At 36.5% G+C, this 13,367-nt stretch overlaps 1 protein-coding gene across 1 annotated transcript; it reads right to left on the bottom strand.

Annotated features, from left to right (window-relative positions):
• Positions 1-7,373: 7,373 nt before the first annotated feature.
• LOC140882082 (uncharacterized) lies at positions 7,374-11,053 on the bottom strand. Its single transcript, XM_073287827.1, has 9 exons — positions 10,753-11,053; positions 10,505-10,668; positions 9,450-9,631; positions 9,077-9,361; positions 8,941-8,999; positions 8,809-8,845; positions 8,642-8,713; positions 8,184-8,517; positions 7,374-7,940 (listed from the first exon to the last, which is right to left on the bottom strand). Exons 1-9 carry the CDS (start codon positions 10,835-10,837, stop codon positions 7,560-7,562), a joined length of 1,599 nt encoding a protein of 532 aa, XP_073143928.1. The 5' UTR covers positions 10,838-11,053; the 3' UTR covers positions 7,374-7,559.
• Between the last annotated feature and the right edge of the window lie 2,314 nt (positions 11,054-13,367).

The following is a 13,367-nucleotide window of genomic DNA, read 5'->3' as shown; positions in this document are numbered from 1 at the left end:
TAATTAAGTAGGGGTAATATGGTAAGAAAATATATTAATAATCAAAAGTAGAATGCAATTATAATTTTTTGGAGTGTAAATATCATTCTCCTTTAAATCGCAATCTATCATTTAATAATTTACATATTTTTTCCTTTTATGTCACCTTCAAAGAAATATATATACATGCAATTTAATTATAAATTAATACATAATAAAGTTATCTGGAGTATTTTCTTAGAAAAATAATATTTTTCTTTAGCGAAGAAAAATAATCTTCACACTAGAGAAAAATTATTTTTCAACGAGGCTATATTGACTAAACATGTATGGCTTATTATTCATTCACCACAATCTTTGATGGTCTGAGTGCTCAAATGTAGGCACTTTAAACATATCGATATTATGGTGATTGGTGACGAATTTAGGTACAAATATTTTTTTATGTATGGCAATCTTTGATTTGGAGTAGAAATTTTATCAAAAAAATGAGTGTGTGTTGGAGAGTTGGAGATAAGTGTTGTATTTATGCAAAATTAGACCCTTGGATTATGTGTATTCCATCATCCACAAGCAGTTATAACTTATTGGCAGATAGTTCGATAAGAGTACTGGCTAATTCTATCTCACACATGGGCTATCTGGATGAGTAAGTTCGGAGAAAGATTTTCCCTACGCGTGCGTGGACCACCACATATTCAGACTCTATTCGAGTCCATATCTAGGAACCAAATTTTGGGTCAGTTCCAAGTGGTAAAGTCAGCCCATGAGGATAGGTGATTGAGGTGAGGTATGTTGGAATTGGATTTATGCCAAATGCAGCCAATAAAGATGACAAGGATGAAGATGAACTAAAAAGTGTGTTAAGGACTCAGGGATGAGCCTAGGAGTTGAGGAGTAGAGGAGGTGGCAAGGTGAGAAGGTGCTAAGAAGTTAAGGATATATATATATATATATATATGAGTCTAGAGTTGGGGAGAAGAGGAGGTGGAGATGAGCCAAGTAGTTGAGGATGACGATGAGAGTAGCTAGGGTAGATCCTGCTCGAGGTGTGGCGAGCCCTTGGCTCCAGCCTCACCTCAAGGACGAGGTCACACGTAGAATCACCTTAGAAGGGCGAGACTCGGATGAACAACACGTGAGTTACACGCACGTGATTTCATACGAAATTGTAATGACCCAACCCGGATCACCTACTAATCAAAAACTTTGGCATGCATTTTAATAAATAAACATAATCAGAGCAACTGCAGAAAAATACAAAATTCTGAACCCAACAGAATACAACCGGAAAATAAATCCAAATAGTATAACTCAATCAAAATTACTTAATAAATAAAACCTAGTGGCTAACCCTGCAAATCCTGCCTTGGTCACCACCTACTCTCCAATTCCTCAGGAGAACAACCTGCAACTGCCCCGTCGAATTGGGTGTCCAGACAACAAAAAATAACTGGACGTGAGCATAAAACGCTCAGTACTCTAGTACAAGTAGACATACAAATATGATGCATGCAATGTAATGATCGGATATCATATCTGGGTAACGAATCACTACAACAAAAACGGCAAACGACAACGAATAAAATCCGTTGTCGTATGGGTCTCAAAACCGTTGTACTTTTGGGTGTTGTCAAAAGTATATCCAACGACAACAGATTTTATCCATTGTCGTTGCTTTCAAAAGAAAACGAATTTTATCTGTTGTCTTAGCTTTCAAAAGACAACATATTTTATCTGTTGTCGTTACCTTGAAAAGACAACGATTTTTATCCGTTGTCGTATATCAAACTTTTAACACCGAAAATTACAAAAGTTTTAAAATGACAAAGACAACGGATTTTATCCGTTGTGGTTGCTCAAATAAAAAACAAAAAATATTAATTTTAATATACAAATTTTCAATATTATAAATAAAACAAAATTTGAAATTTATAAAATAAAATTTAATATATAATTTTTCAATATTACAAATCAATATTCTAATTCTAAATCAATCTACACTAGAAAATATATAGATCGAGTTATGAACTAATTTATATAAATTAACTTAGAACACTCCTTCAATAGATCGAGTTATCCATCATTATCCCCTGCAACAATTCAAAAAAAGATTACAACAACAAATGAAAATTATCGAGAAATGACACAAACGTAGAATAAATGCAAATTTTAGTTTTCACAGAGGTTTTTAGTAATCAGCCTACCTTGAAGCATTGACCGGTCCAAGAACTTAACGCATCGATCAGAATCCTCCTCCGTAGTCATCGTCACGAAACAAAATCCACGAGATTCCTGTATATTAAAATTTAATTTTTTTTATTTGCTGTAAATTACAAGGAATTATTCTAATTTCTAATTCAATTAATACGACACACACTTATTATTTATTTGTTACTGAATTAAAGTTTACCTTTTATGCCCAGTACAAGTATGAGTGCTCATCAATGATTTCTTTTCCCAGTCGAGCAACCACTTTAGATGGAGTCCAGGAAACATATATATAGACGAAACGAGACAATAACCTCATAAACAGAGATGTGTAACCAAAAAAAATTGCTAACATGATGATGCATCACTCAATGAATACCTGTAGCTTTTGTTCATCCAATAAAAAATTTATAAGAGTTTATACACCACCAAAACTCTCACAAGCATACATGCAAAGAGGAGGTCATAAATTCTGAATATTTTAACATCGTATTGGACAAACGGAACTCTAAATTTACAAAAAGGACAAAACAACAGAAATCACCTGTTGTTAAAGAAAAGGGTCAGCAACAAAATCACTGGGAAATCTGCATTAGGATGATAACAGTGCGATGCACTTGTTAAATGATATGACAGATTTCGACTATCATTGGCATTGTGATCCTTCACTGCAGGGTTGGAGTCACCAATATCCTCCAGAATTCAACCCCAAAAATTTTGCAAACAAACCATCCGAGTATCAAGAAGAGTGTATCGGAAATTTTAAAGATCATGTGGCTCAGTTGGAGAACATTCTGCGACATCAGACAGAGATAAATAAGTTCTTAGAAAGCCGCATCAACTCTTTGAGTCTTTTGGATGAACATATTAAGAGCTTTATAGAACCATGTTCTGAGATCTGTCAAGAGAATGAAGTAATTGAGCTAGAGCATGAGGAAATAATTTTTGAGGAATCTTCTTGTGAGGATCAGCCAAAAGTGACCATGGAGGAGGAAGAAATATACAAGTAGAAAGATTTGACCTCGTCAATGGTCTTTACATGCACAATATTAGAAGATCCGTTCTTGCCATTGGCGCCAACTCCACAGTATTCCATCCTCTATGAGCTTCTGCCTAGATTCGGAGTCTCTTTCCATAATAATCAGTTCATGTCGAGTATTGATGAACCGACTAGCTTCCCATGTCAATATCACGTCAATCTTGAAGACATAGGAAATCAAGACCCATATGTAGAGTCGTATGATTCTTACTATGAGCGGCAACTGCTCTTTTATGATTGCTTCTGCATAGTTGGCATATAGTCTATAAATTTAGCGCTGACTGGGAGGAAACCCAGTGTTCTCTTTTCTTTACTTTTTATTGTTATTTTTCTATTTCTATTAATTTTTGCTGCTCCTACGCCTTACCCGTTGCCTTTATATGTGCAGTTTGTTGCCCCGCTAAGAAAAGGTTGTTGTTGGAGTTTGATAGCCGGAGAAAGAGGACGAATCTAAAACTAGGGGAGTGTTATTTTTGTTTTCATTGTGTTTTTATTTGTCTTTGCATTTATGTGTTTGTTCGTTTCTGCATTTTGTTCATTCTTTCTAGAGCATTGAGAGCAACGCTTTGGATAAGTATGGGGGGTAGATTAGTTTATTTAGGTGTTTTGTTTGTGTTGCATTCGTAATCGTTTAGTTTATTTGCATACAGTTCATGTCATTTTTGTTGTTGTTTGCATGTGTGTTGAGTAGGATTTTTTTTTTTTTTTTTTTAAAAAAAACACAGCCGGGAGCGGGGGGGTTAGGCAGACCCCTACCTGTATATAAACATAAAAAAGCGATACAAATAAAACCTAACGGAGGAGGGGGACTAGGCCAAGACCTCCCCAAAAGGCTATACAAAGGTAATAAGAACATCAGAACAGCTAGGGTATCGAAAATATACAACCAAAGCATCCCTAGGAAATAAGTATAAACAAATAAAATCAAAGATAGCTAACTAAATCAAACGTCAGCAGTCATCCTGAGCAGCAAAAGCTAGAAGAGAGCCACAGCTCGGCCCAGCAAAATCAAAAACGGACACTGAGGCGCGAAGAGTGGCTGGTATCAGCCTGTGCAGTAAAACCTAGAGGAGATCCACAACTCCAGGCCAGCAAAATCAAATCCGACACTAAAGCGCAAAAAGAGGCTGGCACCATCCAGAGCTGAACAACAGATCAAAGCTATGCAAGAAATATGTCCAAAATTTTTTGGTTTTGCTCTTGACTTGACATGAGAAACCATAGGTTGAACCGTGAATATTTTAAGCACTTATGTTAGACTATTGAATTATAGCAAAATATTTGATAAAGTTTTTGTTTGTTTGACCATTGCACGGCACTAGGTGTTTAGTGATATTAATTGTTTCATGTGAATTCTATGATCCTCTAATAATTGCACTTATGATCTTGAGCGCAAAAAAATTTTTAAAAAGGTGAAATAGATGAAAATTTTAAAAAAATTAAACTCCATCCGGGTCGTGGACGAGGAATTGAAATCCTAATTACCTTGTCCTTGGCTAAGTATGCGAATTAAATGGGGTTACTTTTCTTAAAAAATAAATAATTTGGTTTTTGAAAATTAATAACAATTCCATCCGGGTTTCTGACAAGAGATTGAAATCCTAATCTCCTAGTTAGAAGCTAAGTTTGCGGGTTCAATGAGATTGTTGCTCCACCGGGCTATAGACGAGGGGATTGAAATTCTAATCCTATCACAGTTATAGCTAAGTTTGTGGGTAATTATTGGGGCTTAAAAATGTCGGGTGAAAAATCCGGCAGCACGTAAAAATAATCTCAAGGAAGGTGTGTTTGTTAGAAGTAATTAGAAGGAATGGATGCATGCAAGTGAATCTTGCACTGAGGTGTTTTTAGGTCGCTAAGCAGTCTTAAAACGGATTTTATAAAAGTTGCATGAAACTGGAATGACAGTTCACACACACACGTTCACACTAAACCGATGGTGTATTGTGGAGAGTCGATGGTGTTTTAATTTGACATGTAACTTCTCTGAGGCAAATTCCCATGAATTGTTCCTACTTTTGTTTGTGTTTGTGTGTTTGTTGCATTGTTAGTTTTGCTCGAGGGCGAGCAAAATTTAAGTATGGGGTGTTCATAAGTGCATTTTGTGTGCATTAGTTCGTGATATTTTTGTGTCTATTTTGTGTTCATTAATGTTGTTTTTATGTGTTTTATTGCATGTGTGTGAATTTCACTCTCCGGGTTTTATTTGTAGGAAAAATGGAGATTAAAGATTTTGAAGCGCTAAAGAAAAGCCCAAGAAGAAGAGCTATCGCGCTAAGGAATGAGGCTACTTTAGCGCTATTGCGCAGCTGCGCATTGGCTATGCGGAAAAGAATTAATGAGGCAGAGAAGTTCTCGCTCGAGCGCAACTTTATGCCGCTCGATCGAGAAATACGGACAGGAAAAGTATCGGGGCAGAAGTGTGCTCGCTCGAGAGCACTTTTATGTCGCTCAAGCGAGAGATTGCGAATCCCAAAAAATTTATAATTTTGAAAATTAAAAACCTTTATTTTGCGGGCATTATTTCATGGGCTTTTTGAACACATATAAAAGGAAATCATCATACGAAAGAGAGAGAAGGACGCACACATCAGACAGAGAGGCGGCTAAAGACTTTTTCTTCTTCTATTTTTCTTTCTCTATTTTATTTTTGAATTATAGTTTTAATTATTGAGTAATTTGTTTACAACCAAGACGGCGAGATTGAGCCTAATAATTTTATGTCGAACATGTGGATTTTTTTTTGGGATTTTTGATTTCTATCTAGATTATTAATTGTTGGATTTATGTTTTGCCTTGTGAATAACGTGATCAATTATTTGCTTGCTTGTTAATTGATTCTGAGTCGACAGCGGAGGAATTGATTTCGATCGCTCCAATAATTGACATATGGTAAAATCGACTAGAAATAGTATTCGGTTTCAGTATGCGGTTTTAGGTGAAAACTGAATTATCACAAATATTGAATGCATTCATGTTTGATTAGAATTATGAAAATTAATCCGTCATAACTTGAATAGGTTTAACATGTTCTAAAAATATACTGTTAAACAAGATAGGATAATTCACCGTGATTTAGATTAAAATTGGATCTTAGATTTTGCCACTTGTTTGCATAAATTGTTCGGTACTTGCGTGTCTTGGTTGTCTCATTTTAATTAAATCACCTTTTAGCTATTTTAATTATTATTTCTTTTTAGTAATTTTATTTTTATTTAAATCATCTAAACCTTTTTATTATTTTGTCTAGATTAAGTAAAATAATTAAATCTTGAGAATTGACTGCAGTTCCTGTGAGATCGATACTTGGACTCATTGTCCACTTACTATTACTTGAACTAGAGCACTTGCTATTTGATACCGAATTTAGCGGTCAGACATCATCATCATCGTTAAAAAACACAAGCATCTTATGCAATGGAGCTACGTAGTGAAGAATCATGGATTCCAGAGATATTTCTGCACATTTTTTTCCTAGACTCACAAAAATATCCATCAAGCTACAACCACCGAAAATTGAGATGACAAACAATTGATTCTTGTTTTTGCAGCAACCCAAAAACGAAAGATTGCAAGGACCACTTCCAGATTTCATTTTTAAACTATAAAAACCAGGCACACAATAACAAATTCAATAACAATTACAGTAGGATTTGAAACTAAAACCATTATATTAGAAATTAAAACATTATAATCGAGAACAATAAGAAATACTAGGTAATATATCACAAAATTCCATAAAATGAACTGAATTACATGTAACAGACGTATAAAATGGATATTGGAAAGTAAATTTGTAAAACTATCGCAATTCACCAAATTAAACACAACCTCTAAAATCCTGACAAAATCTTAAGCAATTCCATCAATCATGGATTCCGAAGATATTTCTGTACATTTTTTGCCCAGACTCACAAAAAAATCTATCAAACTACGACCTCCGAAGATTTAGAAGACAAATTTGTGTACATATTGTAGGCATTTGTCAGGGAGTTTGAACAGAAAATGTCTTACACAAGGACCGAGGAAACATTTAAATTTCTTTTTGGAAATTTATCGAGAATTTGCCCTTAACACAACGCAGCTTTGTATTTTTTTTTTCTCCTGAGAACCACATACGTAGATATCATGCGCAATGTTCAAATACTCGAGAAAAATATCAAAGTTCATATAATAATGTATACATAAATGTTTTGGTCAATTTTGTACAGAGGTAAAAACCCACAGAACTGTGCAAACAGAACACTTTCTAGTTTCTAACTCTCTTCCTCACATAGCATTACGTCAAGTATTTTCTTAAGTTTCTACGTGTCACAATATACTCTCAAATTTATTGCGGCCCCTTACTTTCGAAAGAATTTGGACCTGATGTCGCATCCACAAGCTTTGTATACTTCCGGTGACGCCTTTCTCTCGCATAAAGCACCCAAAGAATCAATGATAGCATCACGGCTGCCGATACCATTGCTAATCCAATATAAACGAAGCGGCTATATCGTTCTAAATCTGGACAGTGGTCATCATGTATGGCACTGAATGTGTCTCGAACAAAAGTGCAGTCAACTAAGCTGGTGAGAAACGGGCCGTAGTGGTGCAAACCATAGCTCACATTGACTGCGCTGCTCATTTGATCATACAAGGTTGGTGTTAAACGACCCACGGTGGTGCAAATGTTGTTCTTGGAAACTTGGCACACATAAGACCTCCAAATCTGCAAGCATAAAAATGCAACGTCCTAATGCTTAATACCAAAGAAACTGGCAGGGAAACAAGTGAAAAACTGTACTTGTCCAGCCAAAGGCTAAACTTAAGGAGAACAGACTTTAGATATGGACCTCAGATGACAAAGATCTCGAGTGAATTTAAAATCCATTACAATCATCTACACAACACTTTAAATTGAGAAGAGATCAATTTGAAGTTCACATAAAGAGTAGAAGTTCAAATGCAACACCTGAGTAGCGTTACTCAAATCAGCTTCTCCTGCTGCACAGCTACGATTTGTTTTGTCGATATTATATGGATTGCAAAGGAGAGGCACGAAAGGGCCAGATTGATTGTAAGATATCAGGGGTGCAACACTGGGAGGTGGTAGATTTCGAGCATTGGTGATGTTAGTGATTATCCCATTTACCAGCCGAACGACTTGGAAGGTCACATCTTTGCTTTGAGACAAAGTTTCTTGAGCTGCATTGACATCCACACATGGGATAACTTTATCCAATGCTGTGTGAGCAGTTGGGTTCATAACCCAGTCATTCATGGCTACACATGTATCACCCATCATACTTGGGGACAACAAAAAAGGGCAAATTAGTATTTCAAAGAGTACTGTAGATCAAGAAACAAGTCCAAATCATCAATATATGAATTCTATCTAGACTGCGGCGATCAAACATTTCAGAGCCGTACTTGTGGAGAACAAGGAACACGCCGCATAAGATGAATGTGATAGCCACGAGTATCCAACCGACAAAAACCAATCTGCAAGCATGATCTTAAAGAGTTCAGGAATCAATCACTTAAATGAAACAGACGATGCTTCCACAAACACATGGCTAGAACAGACATCTACTCACATGTACACGAGAAATTGCAAGCCTGAGATTGATAACACTGCATCCAAATATTATAACTCAGATGAATCAGATTTAAAAAATTTGTTACTCTATAAATTTGAAGAATACACGTGGAAGAACTAATAGGCTTACAGAAACCAAGTAAAGCCAGGGCAAGCATCACGGCAGCTACGACAATGAGAATTAGACCTCTGCATAGATAGCCAACCAACAAGTAAGATGCCAAGTATAATTTGGAGAATAACAGGACCGAGATTGAAATACTTACACAGCATCCAAATAGTGGAAAATATCATCTTTATTCTTGTTTGTTGCCTCTTCGAGTTGGTTGGCAGCAGAGGTGATCAAGTTGTTGACATTGTCAATATTGTTTTGCACGTCCTGAGGAAGGGAAACTTGATCCACACCAACTTTCTTGGCGGACGTAAGATAACTGGACACATCTTTGAGATTGTTAACCGTGGAATCAGCTTGTCCCACAACATAGTCTAGTGTACTGCTTGTACTATCATGAAATTTCCCTTGCCCGGTATAGAGAACAATGGAGCCAACACTGATGTATAAGAAGTAAGAGACACGAGAACCCAATCTTGAATAAATAGCAAATAGTGCTATGTACCAAATATTGAGAAGAGGCTTACATTGCGGAGATGGTGAATAACGAGAGAAGGATAAGTGACAGAGCATAGGCAAATTGAGAATAGCCATAACGATGCCGCCTGCAGCAGCAAACATACATAGAAACCAACAACAAGAAGAGTCCGAATCCAACAAACCAGATTGCAGCAACAAGGAAAAGTGGAGACCCAGTATAAAGAACAGACTGCAACAAGAACAATATGTTAAAGAAAGATAAAGATAAAAGATAGAAACTTCAGAAAATAAAACAAAGGAATAGATAAATAATTTCAGTAACAGCAGCAAAACCTCAGGTTGTGTAGACTCCTACATACGGATGAGTAATAATGATTAACAAATGACAAGGGTTAAATCATGCCCAAATCAATAAGAACATATAAATAAATCCTCCAATTTTCCAGTGAACACATCTTCATGGTACCCATCAATTTCCCCAGTAATTTATATATTGAATATTTGAGATTACGCTTCTGCGAATATAGAGAATTTCCTCCATTATCAAGAATACTCTCACAAGTCCCAAATGTGATTACTCAAAAAACTAATGCTTCTAGCAAGTTAAAGTAAAAGGACCAAATGATTCCAGGAACTTCAAGAAAGATCTTTCACCCAAAATATTTCACAGAGCGGCGACCATACTTAATGTGAAAGGGAGTGAATCATACAATTTTGACTTGACTCCATACGAGAAACACAGGCCAGCCGAAATCATGAGACCACACGTGACAACAGCAAATTACAAAAAGAACAAAACATAACAATCAAATAAACTTCCGACATGCCAACATCTTCACAAAAATCAAAATCCAACAATCACATATGTCTCGCATAAAATTCACAGGGGACCCAAATTACATGATCCAACGGTTCAACCAACATATCATAGATTTAGATCAAAACCCGAACCTTTCCTATTTAAAGTCAAAGGTACCCATGAACTTGAAAGCCAACCGACGCGACGCAGTCAGTATTCGACTATGACAGTGATAAAAAACCATGAACTCAAAAACTTATCAATCAATCACTGAAAAAAGCAAAAGAACCAAGAAAGTCATACAGCTATGTAATGGTCGTTGCTGATATTCCATCCCCCAGTGTAATACTTGAGATCATTTAGTGGATCCTTCCTCAGCGTTCTCTCTTTAGCCAACACCACGGTGGTAGAATTTGAATTCTCAGCATTATTTACTTCCAGAAGAGACCTCCCAAGGGCATCTGCCGCTGGGAACACAAAAGATGGACTAAAATCAAAGAAAGTCGAACGAAAACAAATACCCACATCAAATAATTAACAAAGTAACATACCAGCTGACGAGATGAAGAACAAAAGAACGGAAACAAACGCCATAAGCAGCAGAGCAGAAGACGGGAGAAGCATTTTTCCTCCCATACCTTCTTCACCAGAAAATGCGAATAAGAATCTCGTTGGTTGACAAAGATTATTGTATGTATGTAAGTATATATATATAATAAAAATATTATGTTTACTGATTGGTGAGTGTGGCAGGCTAAGAGATGAACAGGTATTGATATATAAATAAAAATGTTTGGGATTAAGATGGAAGAAACGGTGGCGGTGATGCCGTGTTTTGTATGAGTTGTCGCGAATCTTTTATTCAGTGTGTGCAAGATTTGACCCTTGGAATGGAATGAGGGGTACGGCTAGGCATATACACAATTTACAGAGATCCTCTACTGTAACGTTACTAGTGCCCCAACTCCTTTTGCCTTTTTATAATAGAAACATACCTTTCTTTCTTCCACGTAAAAACACCAAAATACATCTATGCTATTAATTAATTCTTCGCATGTCGGTCAATCTTTTAATTATGAACTCAATCTCATATTTTACAAGAAGAGGACTATTTTAGAGATTCTAAATAAAAGATCATTTATTGCCACAACTTTTATTATTATTTTTTTGACATGCAAATCATGTAATATTATTTCAAGTAAGAACATCGTTCCGTACAAGATCTAACAGCCAAGAAGAAAAATTCTCATGCGACCAACTGAATGGTGCAGAGAATGAACAAACAAACTTAGAAAGCGAATGCGCAACAATATTTGTCGATCTCCTAACATGTGAGATTGAAATATTGAGCTCTGACAATAAAACTTTAACTTCCAAAACACATAACCCTGCATAACTGAGATCACAATTTGGTAAAGTAACTGCTTGTACCGTGAATCAGAAAATAGCAAAATATTAGAGAGCTCCAAATCCTTAACAATCTTCAATCCCTCCTTCATCGCAATCAATTCCCCTAACATCACTAATCTTGGGTGAGGAATTTTCTTACCAAATGCAGCCAAAACATTACCAACATGGTTTCGCACAACACCAGCCACTCCACAACGAGAAGACGACTCAAGAAAACTAGCATCAACATCCAAGCGGAGGCAATCTACTGGAGGAAGTTGCCACTTGTTTGGCGATGAAATCTGAACACTTTTGATCTGGTTTGAGGAAATCAATATTACTCTCTTATACTCCTTTATAATCGTGTTTGGTTGGGGCAAAGAAAGACTCAACCCCTTATTCTCATTACAATGGATTACACAACATCTTTCATTCCAAATCTGCCAAGCTCTAACCATAAACTCCTCAATAAAATTAATCTCGCCCATCTGGTGTATTCTGAAGCATACATCCTTTGCACCACAAAATATATTGAGCTTTAGACTCCTCCAAATCACATTGTTACTCCAAAAGTGTTTAATAAATCGGCATTCAAAAATTGCGTGACTCGTCGTATCCTCTTCAAATTTACACCAACGACGGTAGCTTAAGACAGGTACATGATGTCACCGTAAATTAGATTCAGCCCGTATAATCTCATGAAAAACTTTCCACCAAAAAACTTTGATCTTTAGAGGAATCGACAACGAACAAATTGAAAGAGTGGGTGCCCTGTTAGCCAACTTGTGGCTAAGGGTCTTTATGACTCTATTTTTAAATAATCTTTGTTTAATATAATTTACACTTTATATTGGCATTTACTTTATCTTTTATCATATTGTTATGTTGTGACGTGCTATACGATGTTTAGATAAAGACCTTGAGTATACTAAAGTGTATGCAAGATGTGATAGTGGATATGGATGACTATCATGAAACACATCTTGTAATCACTGTATATTCTAAACCAGTTCCTAGTCAATTGAGCCGTCCGCAATAAGGATAAGGATCGCTCAAGATTGAGACTAGCATTTGCAATGCCGAGTACCACGTTTCATTGGTATGAAACATAGAGATGTTCGAAGCATGCAAATGGATATTCATTTGATGGATGATCGAACTACCTTATTCGGACTTTTCAAGTGGTTTTCACTAATTGAGTGGATAAGTCCGCGGTTTTGGTTGTACACCATTAGTACTTACTACTTGAAACATCATGGAGACTCTATATGCTAGTACTGTACTTGACTCGTTTATCGACTCTATGAGGGTCATCAGGTGTCGAGATTGGATATAGTTACGACACATATAGGAGTCAATGCTTTGTTGTCAAGGATTCACCACACGCTTGCGAGTGTGGATATCCTATGCGATCTGAGGAGATATTAGTGTGACAAATCTCTGGCCAGAGTACATGATGTGCTTTGGGTTACTTAGTTTCCTAGTTGCACATGCAATGTCACTATTTGATCTTCAAGATGTATTGCATAGTTATCGAATCTCGAACGACTCTCGATATACCAATGATTGTTGATTCTATCGGGATATATGGATGAAGGGACCGTACTGTACGCTAACTAAAACCTACTGGTTCTTGCAGGCACTATCAATGATACCTAGGAAATCATGGGGGGTTGTTGCTAGGCGCTCTTACCATGATTCGATGGGTAAGTCGGAAATTGTTGTTCCGAGTCACAAGGAGTTATGGGCCCACGGCTAGCTGTATCCCTGAACCATT

The sequence above is a fragment of the Henckelia pumila genome, chromosome 2, assembly GCF_033568475.1.
Source record: "Henckelia pumila isolate YLH828 chromosome 2, ASM3356847v2, whole genome shotgun sequence".
NCBI classification, from domain to species: Eukaryota; Viridiplantae; Streptophyta; class Magnoliopsida; order Lamiales; family Gesneriaceae; genus Henckelia; species Henckelia pumila.
Note: the sequence above shows the minus strand (reverse complement) of the source record. Positions and strands in the feature narration are given on the sequence as shown.